Below are 14,840 nucleotides of genomic sequence, written 5' to 3' on the forward strand. Positions count from 1 at the left end.
TTTTGGTAATATTACACTATTGAGAAATAAAACCAAGATGTAAAAATAGGATTAAGTTAAACTACCCATCCATTTAATTGTAGCAATAGCTACCAAACTGGGGAAAAAAAAATCACCCTTCCTAAATCTGCTATGGATATATGCTCTAAAACCTCCTAGACATGTTAAGTTATGGTCACAACTATAAACTAAACTCTGAAAAGCTAAATAACCATATACTTGCCTAACTGGAATATGGTTTTCTTCACTTTTTAGGAAGAGAAATTCTAAATAACAAGGTGTCACAAATGTGTCAGTTTATGGTTTCAAGCTTTTTGTTCATTGGTGAACAAACCATGCAAGGTGAATTAAACTTATTTTAAAATAATCAAACAACATTTTGAAAATTTATATCTACATATTCTTAATAGGCCAGATGGGTCTTTTCTCATACATGGTGATTTGGGAATTCATTAATACATACATGGACTAGTCTAGTAATTTATGCAATCTTCTGTTTCTTGCAGTCACTGGTGCTGCTTCTGAGTGATGAAATTTGAACACTGACTTGCAGTGGTAACCTTTACTGCACAATACACACAGCTACAATAAGGCGGCACTCAGGCTAACTAGTAGTTCTAAGGACAAAGTAAGTTTCTTGGTTTGTGAATTTGTTTTTTTCTTTTTGAGTTTAATGTACATACATCTACAGGACTGTGAAAGAAGAGTTTAAGGCTAAATTAAAAGCATTTGGCTGTGTCCATATGTATGAGATTTAAACTTTTTCTACTTGGTAAAATTCTTCCTAAGCATTTATATACCCCCTCATATTTAATGTTGCTTATATGCATAGAGACCAATCAGCTTTGAACAGGTTCAGCTTCTGTATCAGTATACTAGAGTGACTGATAGCATGTCATGTCGGTAGATATGTCAGAAGATGATGGACTTCCCAAACGTTTCTGGTGCTGTTAATAAAATTGGTAGCTTTTAGGTGTGAGGCATGCCAAGACATAAACGGTTGGTTATTCAGATGCATTCCCACTCCACAGTAGGCTGCTGTGCTGTATTTCAGTCAGTCTATGCAGATACTCTGTGGTACTAAGGTCATACAGTAGGGTAAGCTCCAGTCTGCATCTTGGTGGAGGTCACTAGGCAGAGCCCTACACAAGCTCTTTGTGTACCTTCAATAACTTGGTGAGAAATAGACATACCAAATGTGGAACTCCATTTTTCCACATGTCTACAAAGCATTTGGCTTTGTATTTCTGCACAACAGTAATATCTTTACTATTTTTTTAATTTTAGCTTGGTGGACTTGGTTCTCTCCTACCATGAGTCCTGGCAATGGAAGGGTTGGTGGCAAGTGCTCTTACCTGCTGAGCCATGTTGCTTCCCCAGTTTCCTTTAATTAAATAAGAAATGCTTTGTGGGTCTAAGACTCTTGATCTAGCAGTTGAGCCTGCTTAGTTGTAAGGAAGCTGTAGCTGTCAGCAGACAATGCTGTGCGAATGACTGCAGCAGTCCAGCCTGGTAACAAAGTAAGTGTGTTTGCAGGACTGTGTAGTAGCTCCTACTTTCAGCAGCTTTTGCTCTGAAACATTTCCATTTTTCCACTGTGGGCCTGGAAATGGAACTTGACTTTATTTTAAAATATGAGGTCATGCAATTATAGGAATTTTTCTTCTGAAGAATATTAAAATAACCAGTTTTGAAGTAGGATTTAAACAGCCTGTGTGTATATGTATGTATACAAACACACACATTATGAAGTGAAATGAAATCAAGTCCAGACACTTAATTCTAAAAGTAAGTTTAAAAATAAATGAGATGGTTTTAAATAATATGTATTGCCATTGGAAGTCTGTGAACTTATGATAGGTAATCTATACTGTTAGTCCACTATAAATGTGTAGTAAAACATAATTAAATTCCAGTGAGATGAAATGTCTTCTCTTCTGTAGTAGTGGAGAGAAGGAACATTAAAAATGGCATCGACAGCAAATTATTAATGCAAAACTATTGTCTTTGCAATGAAATAATTTCATATGTGGATAAAAGCCATAAGTTTAAGTACAAGCAAAGGCACACTATTATGTCTTCCTGATTCAGATCATGATGAGAACTAAGCTCCACAGCAATGTTAAATGATGCTGATAGTTAAAAAAAAAAAGCAAGACATTAACTTTTGTTTTCTTTTTTAATATCTATATAAAAAATAACGAGCAATTTACAGGTCTTTCTCTAATCAGAACCTCAAGTGTATATATATATATATATATAAAGGTACTGTACATATATAAACATTTACAACCAATCCATATTTTGCTCAGCATTCCAAGGCCACATGGCTAAGTCATGTTTACAGACTGTATATAATCAGTACAGTGATAGGTTACTTAAGGAAGAGCCACATCAGACTGACAACATATGACATCAAAGTTATGTCACAGTTAACAATAAAAATAGGATTTGTATCACTTAATTGTGGACTATAGGGAAAATAAATCATTTCTGTGGTACTAAATGCTTAGCATTTATCAAGCCTTCTAATTTTGCTCTATTCAAGTAGTTATAATAGATGGGTTAAATATAATTCTGAGTGGGCATGTGTTACCTACAGGGGCCAGTACAGTTGGTCACATTAGAGTTTGTCAGACTCACAGAATAACAAGGAGTGTTCAAATACTCCCTAAGTAGACAGTTTTGGTCTGAGAATTATGTCTGTGTTTATAGATGCTTCTGAATGCTGTTTCAGGGAACCTAATTAACATCCTGATCTATTTTATGAGGTTAAAACTTGTCTCCAACTTTCAGCAAACATTTTTTTCCTTAGACTTCTGAAAGCTTTTCCTGTTTTTAAATAGTTAGCTAAAAATTAAAGTTCTAACACACACAGTGTATACCATATTAGTCCTGACTTGCTGGGGGAATCCAATGCAGGCACTGCTTCTAAATCCCTAAAACTTGTGCATCTGCCCAAGATAAACTTTTTCCTCTATGCCACAGGAGCTGTTGCTTTCTGTGGATTATTAAGTCCCTCACAGGAATCTATATATCAATTATGTATTAGAGACGAATAATCAAAATATCCAGATAATAGTTTTTCTTTAAAGAGAAACAGATGATACTTCCCATGCTCCTGTGCTTTCTCTCCCTTCAGTAGGTGATCTGAGACACCATAGCTACATTAGAGTTGGCTAACCTAGCAGGAGGCTGTTCACTCTGCTGGGTAGTAAGTACTTCCTCATTTTGACCATTCAATTGTAAGGAATATCTTTAACACCTTACTTAGCCATAAAAAAAAAATCTTTAATATTTGACTTTTCCTGTAATGCAGTGATGTTTAAGTTTCATTTTTAAACTAAGATGGTCAGAAGCTATGCAAATCGGCAAATGCCAACTTTAATGATGAGCTAACAATTTCTTCCTCTGAAAGGACTCAAGTATTTCTCTCTGTAAACATGCAACATGCTATTGAAAACATCTTCAAGCTAAACCGAACTGTTTCATGACTGGAAATAGAATGGGAATGATAAAACAGACATGATACAGTAGATAACTTGGCACGAATACGACGTGAGTTGTGACCACACTGCTAAGATCATATCGTTGCTGAGTAGGCAGCCTGAGCAGGGCATGGCAGATGAACCCGTGGCTGCAGCTCCTTCCTGAGTGTGAGGAAGGGCAGCCAGCCAAGCCTTCATGCAGCCTGGCTAACTTGATGCTTCACTTAGGTATTGAAGACTTTCTGGGGGGAAAAAAACCACATCTGCCCCCTTAAAAGAATGTTATGTTTTAGCGAAAGATTACAACTTATTTTCTTTGTATTATACAAAAGGTCACAGCTGCTTGTCAGCCATGCCAGCAGTGCCAGTGATTTTATTTGCACGTGGCACCCTCCAGGGCCCTGGAGTGATGGGAGCCTTTTTGACTGGAAAGCTGTTTTCAGGTATGCCCCCAGCACACTCCTTGCATTTGCCAGTTGCCTCTGGTTCTTTCCCTTTGTGATCTTCTGCTTTACCTAAAGTCATCTTCTCTTCAGGTTCCTGCTTGAGCTTCTTTCCTTTTTCCTTCTCAGACACCGCCCTACTAGCAGGGTTGCTAATCTTTTTGGATGGAAGAGATGTTTCATCAACTTTATTGCTCTTTTTCTCTGGAGACCTTGTTCTGATTTTTTCAAGTTGACTCTGCTTCAAATCTTTCTTGATGATGATGCCCGACTTTTCTTTCCCATCTGGGAGCTGTTCAGTACTGTCACTAGTATGGCCTGCTGCTCTTTGGCTCCCAATCTCTGGTAATCTGCTTTCAGTGTTTGACAGGTCAGTACCTACAATCTTATGCTGCTTCTTGGGACTAGAAGAACGTCCTCTGCCTTTTCTGCAGGGGTCTTGTCCAGACCCTGCCTTAGTGGTGATCTGACCTTTAGTCTCCCCTTTCCTAGGGCTGAGTGACCGATCTCTAGATTTTCCTTTGGGGTCACTTTTTAGGTGCCTGGGAATCTTTTCCAAATGTTCCTCTGAATGTCGATTAGCTGACTTTTTGGGACTAGCAGATCTGTCTCTTCGTGTGACACCATTTTCTCCTTTTAGTAGATTCTTTTCACCATGCCTTTGACCACTGGGTGGATCCTTCTTACTCACATTTTTCTGGAGAACAGTATGACGCTCCATTTCAGGCTGGCTGCCATTGAAAGTGCTTTTCTTTTCTGGTATAGTGTCCTTTACTTCTTCTGCCTTTTCACATATCTGAACTCTAATCACAGAGTCTTCGGTTACTGACAAGTGAGACTCTTCAAATATGGAAGCAGAATGTGAAGATGGGACAAGTGGTGGCTGTTCATCATAAATGACATTGGAGGATGAAGGACTATTAATATCCCAGTCACCTAAAAAGTGATTGAGTAGGACACAGTTACACTCAAGAATTATAAATAGGAACAGTGAGTTTTGAACTTTTGACAGCCATTTGAATATGTTACTGGTTGCATAGCCCACGGAGGAATGTTACATATCTTATATATGTCACTCTCTATGAAGGCAGATGCATACACACACACACACACACACACACACACAATCAGGTAACTGTAAGAGGTGATAAGCAATCTGTAAATTATTCATAAAGCCAAATAAGATACAAATAATAAAACTTGACCAAAGTACCTGGTCCAAGAAACTTACTAATTAAGCTATTATGTTTCACTTAGGAATATGCCAAAATCACTAGTAAAAAAAGACCAGACTGTGGTAACCCAAATGAGGTTTATGGGCACTGTAAATAATTTTCTTGTTAGGCTGTCAAATTTAATGTCAAAAGGAGACTGAAAAAGTGCAGAAGACAGAAGTAGATGTATTTAATAGCATCATTTTAATTAAAAAGAAAATGAAAGAAGTGATTTAAAAGACATGCAAATTTACCAAGTCTTTTTAAGGAAAGACCAAGAAAAGCCCTGAAAGCCTTAATGTTGCTCAGGCTTCACGTAGGAGCACAGACCGGAAGGAGCCAAACCTGAAGAAGGAAGAGAAAAAGCCTAGGACTATGTGAAAACAAATCAGCACAGTTAGCACAGATGTCATGGGAATGTGTGCTGTATGAGCAGATAATGAAAGGTAACACAGCCAGAGAATCACAGCTGGAAGGGACGCAGGAGGTGATGTCTACATTACCCTACAAAAGTTCTGAGGGGAGCTGTGCAGGGGATCATGCATTCTCAAAGTGATTTTTAAAACACTGTGACAGCTCAAAATACATAATAAAGCCAAGGGCATTTACCATCAGTGCAGGAGTACTGACATGACCTTAGATTTACCTCCCTGTCCCCAAGTAGTGGGGCTATAGCAACTTATTTTGATAAGTGACTAGAAAATAAGTCCTGGCATTCACTCATTAAGAGAGACCAACTTCTCTTACTTTAAGCAAATAATTATTGGCAGTGTGTAATTAGCCAAGGAGGGGATAAAGCTGGGATATTCTAAAGACTTCTGTTTATCTCTAATGTTCTCATTTCTTTCGGGCACTGTGAGAAGCACCATGTGCTTTCAGATGAAATAAAGATAAAACATACTCTACTGCAACAGTTATACTATTTGGAAACATCATTTGCATTATAGTAACTTTCTTCAGTGGTTCTGCTGTTCACTTCTGAATTAGACTTTAAAATGTTCACCCCCCTCCAAAGGGGTATTCCCTTTCCTTCTGCCATCCCCTCCCCAGAATGAGTGCCTAGCTGTTTTACTTACCATGGTCAGGTATCAAGCCAGTGCCTGGCCTCAACAGGAGGAGGACTTTATTTCCACCAGCCTGAATGAGCTCAATTGCTCGAGTATGTGTGATGCCTTGAGTGGGTTCCCCATTGATTTCCACAATCTGGTCACCAACCTGGACAAGGAACATATACAACTGCATGAAACAGCAGGATTTTTCATTTCCACATTGTCAACAGAGCCCTTCAACTCTGCTAACTCATTCTTGTAAAATCTTCAACCTGGACAGAGTGCTATCTTGGTGACAGCTAATGGGTGGACAGAACAGCAATAAGGAAAGACAATGTATAGTATTACTTACTTTATAAAGTCTACACGAGAAAGTTTTATATGACTACCAGTCACTATCTGAGCATTAATCAAGAATCAAATCCTTAGCCATCAAGGAAATGCAAATCAAAACATCTCTGAGATACCTTCTCATTCCTGTCAGAATGGCTAAAATCAGAAACACCAATGATAACTTAAGCTGGAGAGGATGTGGAGAAAGGGGAACACTCCTCCACTGCTGGCCACTGCTGGTGGGAGTGCAAACTTGTACAGCCATTTTGGAAATCAGTATGGCAGTTCCTCAGGAAAATGGGAATCAGTCTACCACAGGACCCGGCAATCCCACTCTTACGCATATACCCAAATGATCCCCATCCACGCAACAAAGACATCTGTTCAACTATGTTCATAGCAGCATTATTTGTAATAGCAAGAACCTGGAAGCCACCTAGATGCCCCTCAACTGAAAAATGGGTAATAGGTTTGAAGAGAAAACTGACTCTAGAGAAATGTTCAGAGACCTACAAGGATGACCCCAACTAACAATCTGAGCAACAGTGGAAAGGCAACCATAAATGCCCTTCCCTGATAATGAGATTGATGACTACCTTATATGCTATCATAGAGCCCTCCTCTAGTAGCTAATGGAAACAGAAGCAGACACCCTCAGCTAAACACTGAGCCGAACTACTGGAATCCAGTTGAAGGAGTGATAAGAAAAGGGGTCAAGACCAGGTTACAGAAACTCAGACAGCTGACCTGAACAAGGGGGAGCTCATGGACCCCCAGACTGATAGCTGGGAAACCAGCATTGGACCAACACAGAACATGGGTCTCAGAAGGCCTGGGCAGTCTAAGGGACCTCTGACAGTGGGTGTATCCCTGGTGCATGAAAGGACTTTGGTAGCACATTCCCCATGGAGGGATATTCCCCTTAGCCTAGAGGCAGGAGGGAGGGCCTAGGCCCTACTCCAAATGACAGATTTTTATGATCCTTTCTGGAAGGGATCACCCTCCCTATGGAGGGGAGGGGGGGTAAAACTGGGATTGATATGTAAAATAAAAATCATTAATACACACAAACACACACACACGAGCAATTAGGGATGTAATCCCAGATATTCATTACAAATGAGAAAAAGTATCATTATACTGGGAGCAATACAGCACATACTAGATTTCTTTATCAAGATATCAAAGAAATAAAAAAAAGACTCAAATTCTGGTTTCTAGTATTGCAAAATAAAGTAATTAAAAAACTAGTTCTCTACCAAAAGTTAAAATAGTAGAAAAGGTGACATTTCTATATTAACCTAAATAACAGCATAAGGCAGCAACCAAATGACTGTAAAGGGTGCTTTCAAAACAAGCTAATAATCTTGACTTGGTTTACTGAAGCTGGGGCAGATGATTGCTCATTACTGAAGCTTTCCCAAGAGACTGGCCATTCTTTGTATTGCCAGCATATCCTGTACTGGTATGAGGCTTTAAGATACATGGTATACTTGAAGATTCAATTTATAAAGCTTCAAGAATACATTAATATGAACACTTATTAAAAACCATTAGCAGGGTTGCATATAGTGACTTAAACATAAAGAAACAAACAGAATAAGATACCACAATGCTAGTGTCACCAGAAGTATATATTTTAAAAGAAAATGAAAAACTATGGGGAAATTTAACAGTAAGAACATGAGTAAAGATGTTGAAGTGGGTGACATTCAACTAAAGATATTAACTTTAAAATGAACAATGAGGTATTATAGAAAATAAAAAAAACAAGAATCCCAAATATTTGTAAGATCATAAACAATCCATAAGTAATGTGACAGAAGAGACTCAGTAAGTATTTGATGGGCTGGGGAGTGGCTCAGCAGTTTAGAGCACTGGCTGCTCTTCTAGAGGACCTGGGTTCAATTCCCAGCACCCACATGGCAGCTCACAACTTCCTTTAATCAGCTCCAGGGGATTTAATACCCTTTCTGGCCTCTGTGAGCCAGGCATACATGTGATACATACATACATACATGCGATAAAAACAAAACCCTGACCTGACAGGAAGATGGGGTCCAGGTATATGGTTCCTATCATACATGGCTTTATTTTTTTTTCTAGGTCAGTGGTCTCATTTTATTCGCCTGTTAAATTAAAACATCAGTCCTACCTCGTGGGCTTGTTCGAGAGTAAGTGCTATGAAACATTACACACCAACTATAAGTTTCAGTTTTCAAGTTACTGTAAAATGCATTGGTATAAAGATTTGACTATAAATTATACCCATTTCTACACAATAAAACAATAATCACATAAACTATGAAACAGAAATAAAAGTGTTCTGTTGCATATTTGGGAAGAGAAAAAGACATGCTTTATTCTTGAACAAATAGAGGTGGGAAGGGTATCAGAAACATGACCGGCTGGTGGATTTATCTGACATTGTGCTTTAAACATTGCCTAGAATTCACGTGTTGGAACCCTAACCTCTTAAGCCTTACGTTAGGGTGTAACACAAAAGACAGATATTGGGGTTCAAGCTGAAGCTTCAGATCAGAGAAGCAAGGCAGCCAAGCCAGTAGATCTTACCAATTCCCAGCTGAAATGGTAATTCTGTCTGCATGAATCCTCAGAGGCAAAGGGTTCTTAATTCCTGTCTCTTCCTCCTTATAAGGGATAAACAGCCCAGCAGCATTCTCTTGTTTTTATCTCCCTAGTGCTGGGCTTAAAGGCTTGTGATCCCAGGTGCTGAGATTACCTTTGTTTGAGCTGTTGCTTTTAGCACTGGATCAATTGTGTAGTCAGTGTGGCCTTTAACAGAGACCCATCTACCTCTTTAATCCTGAGTTGTGGGATTAAATGTGTGTGCCTAGCTTCTGTAGCTAACTGGTATGGCTGCTTTGCTGTTTTGATCTCTAGGATCTTGGGAAGCAATTAGATTATCAGTGGGGAGTGGTGTTAGGATATTTCGGTTTAATAAGGATCAGGACAGAGTGGCTTTGTTTCTCTGTCCCCCTGCCACATGCTTATTGTTTCAAAACTAAAGTCCCCATCAGTGAGGCTGTCTAACCGAGAGTTGACAGGCTCCAGAGATGTAAGGATTACATTTCTTCTCTCTATATTCCCCAGTTCCAGGTACTGAAGTTAGAGTAACACGGACTAAGGCAAATGCATGAAATTAACTCAAACAAGCGAGGTAAGACAATAAATATTACAGAATATAAAGTAGCAAGAAAGGCAATTAAAATCCTTATTTTTCAGAATAAGTGGAACAAAAGCCACTATCTAAGCCTCTTTGATAAGTGATGAAAGAATTATTTTCTCAAGGAAGTAAAGATAAAAGTAGCTCTGAATAAATAATTCTCACAATAAAGGAAAACCAGTGTGAGCACGATTAGTTCATTAGGTCACAGTTTCAGTCACATTTTGTCTTAAGCCACAAACCTGTACATTTTAATATAAATAAAATCTAAATAAAACTTGTCATTGAACAGACTTGCCACCTGGTGTCACTTTAACTTTGAAATAAAAATGGGAAGGAAAGAGAAAGTGTGGCATTAGGTTTCCATTAGTTAGGACAACAGGGTTGTGTATGAGGACTCTGTTTAAAAACAAAGGAGAAGACACTCCTCAGGAAGGATAGGTGAACATTTTTGCTGAGATTTTAAGTTACTACAAAGTGTCAATAAAATGATGAAACTACTTTTGAAGAGCTGAACATTCAACTTAAGTTTTGTATTACTGAAAAATCATGAGAGAGGTCAAGGGAAAGGAGAAAGAAATGAAAGGCAGACAGAAGTAGTAAAGAAAATACATGGTGGTCAATTGAAGCCAGCCCCAGCAAAACAAAACAGACCCCTCCAAACAAAAGTCAGGGAGAAGAAGAAAAGACAGAGGAAAGAATGTTTTGCAGTTGTGGCTGCAGAGAGGTTAAGAGCACTGGTCTCTAGCACACAACCACCTATAACTCCAGTCCCAAAGGATCTGACACCTATACAAGCGAAACACTCCCACATATAAAATATTAAATATTAAGAAAATCACTGTCTTTTAAAGCAGTGGATTATATTATCTTACAACCTGTTAAGAAATGATATGTCCTCTGAGGAAAGCCAACCCAGATAATCTCAGCGCTGAGCCTCAGATTTAAGTCTGTAAATGTAAATGTATTGCCACTTACCTACCCTCATAGACTAACAGCAGTGTAAGTGACAATACATGTTGCTTGGAAGACAGACCGAGAATCTGAATCTGACTGCCTTGCTTGCAGTGCCTGGGATGGAACCTAGGATTCAGGTATACTAGGCACATACTCAACTGTACTTTAGGACTTAAGGACCAGTTTCAGACCCAGGCAATTTCCAGATCCTCTGCTGACACACAATGCCTTCTGACCCGTGAGCTAATACTCCCTTGATTTCTGAATTACACTAGTACATTGTTACTGTACCACTAATCCTGTCTACCCAGCAATAACAAGCTGAGGACAAATTTAATTTTCTAAAAAATTCAACATTTAGGAGCTGATGAAGTACTTCGATGGATAAAAGTATTTGCTGCCAAGACTGACAGACAAGAGATCCACATGGTGGAAAGCTAGCACCAAAGTTCACAAGCTGTCCTCTGACGTGCACCTTGGCAATGCATACCCTCACACATGTACCCCTCCACATGTCCATACACTAAATAACTTTAAAGATCAGTTATCTAGATTTATCCATCCAGTCTACCCTCTTGTTATCTATAAACATCTATAAAGTATAATCTTAATTTAAAAACTGACCCAGAACATCCTTTTGGAAAACATTTATGAACTACCCACTGAATATTCAACGTACTGTATGAAGTGAAGATACTAGGATTAAACGGTACAGAGTACTAACTTGAATTGCTGATCTGAGACCAGTAAGGGAAGGGGAGACAGAGAGATGGGAGGCCCTCCCATGGTATCATGGAGAGTGTTAGTTGAGAAGACCTCTTTGAAAACTGACATTTTCTTACCAGAACAGATCTGAATTTAACAGTTAATAGTCTACTTGCTTTTGTTTTCAAAATCTTTTAAAATAAAAGTAGGTTCAGTCATGGGACTAAGTTTCTGATGTATTTTAGAACTACATATTACCAGTCTTGAGACCTGTTTAACTTTCATTTGTATGATGGAATTAGTAGATCTGAGGGTTCTATTTGAAACCAACATTTTAAGAAAAATGTGGTGCATGCTTTTTATCCCAGCACCTGGAAGGCAGAGACATGCAGATCTCTGAATCTGAGGCCAGCCTGGTCTACAAAGCAAGTTCCAGGACAGCCGTGTCTACACAGGGAAACCCTGTCTTGAAGAAACGGGAAACCCCTCAGCAGAGGAGAGGTAAAGAGAACTCTAAAGCAATGGATCTTAAACAGAGGCTCAAAAAGAAGCTGCTTAAGGCTACATGGCTACAGAATGGTAGAAAAAGGGTTTGATTTGCATCTTCCTCGATTCTCAGACTTGAGTCTCTTTTCACTGCATTGGACTATGTGAGAGAACAAGCAGGCTGGACCCAACAACTCTTGATCAGCTGCTCCCAATGATACTTAACCCTTCTCCTTATAAATCCTCTGGCTCGGGTATGTGGTTTGCATTTCTACCCTTTCTGCTTGCTTTCCTTTTTCTCATGCACTAATTGTAGGCCCCACTCAGAGCTCTGCCCATGGCCTGCTGCTCTCTAAATCTCTCTTGAGTGACTTAATCTACCACAAAACTTCACTCATCACTTCTGTCTGGGTCCTGCCACTATCTAAAGCCTGTGAAACACACACTAACTGATACCTGTACTTCAATTAAAGAAAAAAAAAATTACAGCAGCTAGCTGCCAAATTCTTTCTCACCTGAACCTATCTTTTTTTTTTTTGGTCATACAGGCAAGAGAACATCCTTTGTTTTTGTCCCTTTGTCCCTCATTCACTGATCAGATACTTATGACTTCCTTCACTGGAAGGTGACCTCTCTATTTTGCCTAGAACTCACAGAGATTTGCCTGCCTCTGCCTCCAGAGTGCTGGGACTAAAGGTGTGCGCCATCAATGCCTGGTGAATTGTACAGCTGTACTTATCTTAAAGCACCTTTGTCAGTCACTCTCTGACTGTGCATATATGCCTGGCCATTCTGCAGAAGGATTGCTATCCTCTCACCAGCTCATTTAACACCAGGCGTAAAGTCTTCATTAAGGCAAACACTCAGAACTGGTTTTGAAACAAATGGTGGATATGAAGCAATAATGTGGAAAATGCAAAGCTGCAATCACCCAGAAGCCATTTTTGTTTCTGAAACATGGTCTACTTATGTAGCCCATGCTGGCATTAAACTTGCTGTGGTAGCTGAGGATGCCCTTGAACTCATGACTCATGACCCTTCTGTCTAAATTACATCTGTACACCACCACTCAGTTTTTATGTGCTGCTAGGGATTGAACCCAAGGCTACATTAAACAAACACACTACCAACTGAGCTACTCTGATTATTAAGCCTAAGAATACTCTTGTCTTACTATTATTACTAACTTAAAAAGGTTCTTTTGCCCTGATGCCTGACTACAGATAGAGGAAACCCAAAGTTCTCTTGGGTAATGAGAGTATCTAGAACTTACAATTTTAGTGATAACTAGTGAATTAATTAGTTTTTAAAAGTTAAGGTCAAAAGTTGTTAAAATTCCTCTTTAACATCAAGAGGAGAAAAACAAAAAATGCAGGTCTATAAGCCATTCAGTGCCCTACACAATGCTGGCTTTGCAGGGTTGGGAAAGCCTATGGTAGAATATTACAGATGTGAATTCTGATTTCTCTAATAATTATAAAGTTTGGCAAGAATGGGATTTTCTGCCTCTACAGGGAACTAAGTGGAAAAAATTTCCTGGGCTTATTATGTCTTGGAAGAAATTGGAGAGTCTTTTTTGTCCTGCTGTCCTCAAGACTTTTAATAAGATGGAAGTATATTTGATTTATGAATCCATCTGCTCTGTATGCTGACTGTACAAGAACTAATTTTTCTTACAGACACACAAAGAAACCATCAAACTATGAAACCCTGGGTGGCTAGAAAAGCACAAGAGCAGCACGTGACTGCTTTCAGGAAAAACTCATTTCTTAGATGTAGGAGGTTTCTGCATTCTCTCTAAAGCAATTATTTTTAGAAGCTTCCAGTCTAGAGTCAGAAGCAAAGGTTGCAAACAGAAGCCAACTCACGTGAATTCTGCCGTCTTTGATGGCAGGGCCATCTTCAGCAAGGCGAAGGATAAATAGCCCCATATTGTACTCCTTCCCTCCTCGGAGGCTGAACCCAAAGCCTCGAGGGCCCCTCTCCAGCTCCACTGGGTAACAGCTGAGGCCCTGAAGGAGAGAAGTGTGAGAGAACATTGTTACGCACTGCTTTCACTACATCTTGAAGAGAATCTGCTTTTATGGCTAAGAGAAATAGTGTATACTAAGAGAAATAGTGTATACTCCTGGTATGCATTCTATGTTGTCAGGAAGGAATGCTACTTTGGGCTGCAACTTAATTGTTATAAATTCAAATTAAATTCATTTGAAGATTGTGTGGTCTTCTAGTTGGTCAATGTGCAATAAAACAGAGAACAAAATTTTTTAAATTATAATTTTTTTAAAAAAAATTTAAGGAGATTTTTATAAATTTCCCTGAAAAATAAGCAAACAAAAGCTCCTCCCTTTAATTAGCTACGATATTATACACTTGTACATATTTAGCCTAGGTTCAAATTTCCCCTTTATACTCTTTTGTATGGTGGAGTGAATTCCAACCATATGAGTAGCTCTGGAAAAATTAGTAATTTTGGAAGCAAATGTACCCAAACAGATTTGCAAAAAAAAAAAAACACACTAATGTGATACAGCAACCCAAACTATCAGCACCAGGGTGTCTGGATTTACCTGATTGTGCCGACTCCCCACAACTGAAATCACTGCAGTGTCAGGCTGTGCGAGGTGCTTATGGTCAGACCACGAATGTCTGTAGGAACTGCAGATGTCTTTTCCAATTTCACCTTCTAGGGCAATTCTGTGGGAGAAACCAAGTCATGCTCTGAAATGAAAAACAGTCTAAAAAGAAAAGCAGATTGACTTTCTTTTCTCAAAGCTGAGCTTTGATACCCTCCATCCTCACAAGATGCTGCAGACAGACTACTTAGAGCCAGAATTGCTAGAAAAAAAAAAAGACTGCTCATTCTCTCCAGAGTAGCTTGAAGCCTGTGAATATTGCCCCCACTTCCTTCAGTGGTGTCTTCCTGGAGTTGCTCTCAACGCTGCACTCAAAATAACTGAACCTGGAGCAGATATGGT

At 39.1% G+C, this 14,840-nt stretch overlaps 1 protein-coding gene across 3 annotated transcripts in view; it reads right to left on the reverse strand.

Moving 5' to 3' along the window:
- Positions 1 to 3,360: 3,360 nt before the first annotated feature.
- Positions 3,361 to 14,840, reverse strand: part of Magi3 (membrane associated guanylate kinase, WW and PDZ domain containing 3) — a 193,708-nt gene continuing 182,228 nt past the window's right edge. For 2 of the 3 annotated variants that reach the window (XM_051198763.1, XM_051198762.1), the window contains exons 18-21: positions 14,433 to 14,559; positions 13,731 to 13,874; positions 6,222 to 6,360; positions 3,361 to 4,867 (exon numbers count right to left, since the gene is read on the reverse strand). In XM_051198763.1, the coding sequence (XP_051054720.1) occupies positions 3,822 to 4,867; positions 6,222 to 6,360; positions 13,731 to 13,874; positions 14,433 to 14,559 (1,456 nt within the window). In that variant the 3' untranslated portion in view covers positions 3,361 to 3,821. Of the gene's footprint in view, positions 4,868 to 5,399; positions 5,491 to 6,221; positions 6,361 to 13,730; positions 13,875 to 14,432; positions 14,560 to 14,840 lie in introns of all 3 variants that reach the window. The other variant, XM_051198764.1, reaches the window with a different exon arrangement.

Source organism: Phodopus roborovskii, unplaced genomic scaffold, assembly GCF_943737965.1.
Source record: "Phodopus roborovskii unplaced genomic scaffold, PHOROB, whole genome shotgun sequence".
Classification (NCBI taxonomy): Eukaryota; Metazoa; Chordata; class Mammalia; order Rodentia; family Cricetidae; genus Phodopus; species Phodopus roborovskii.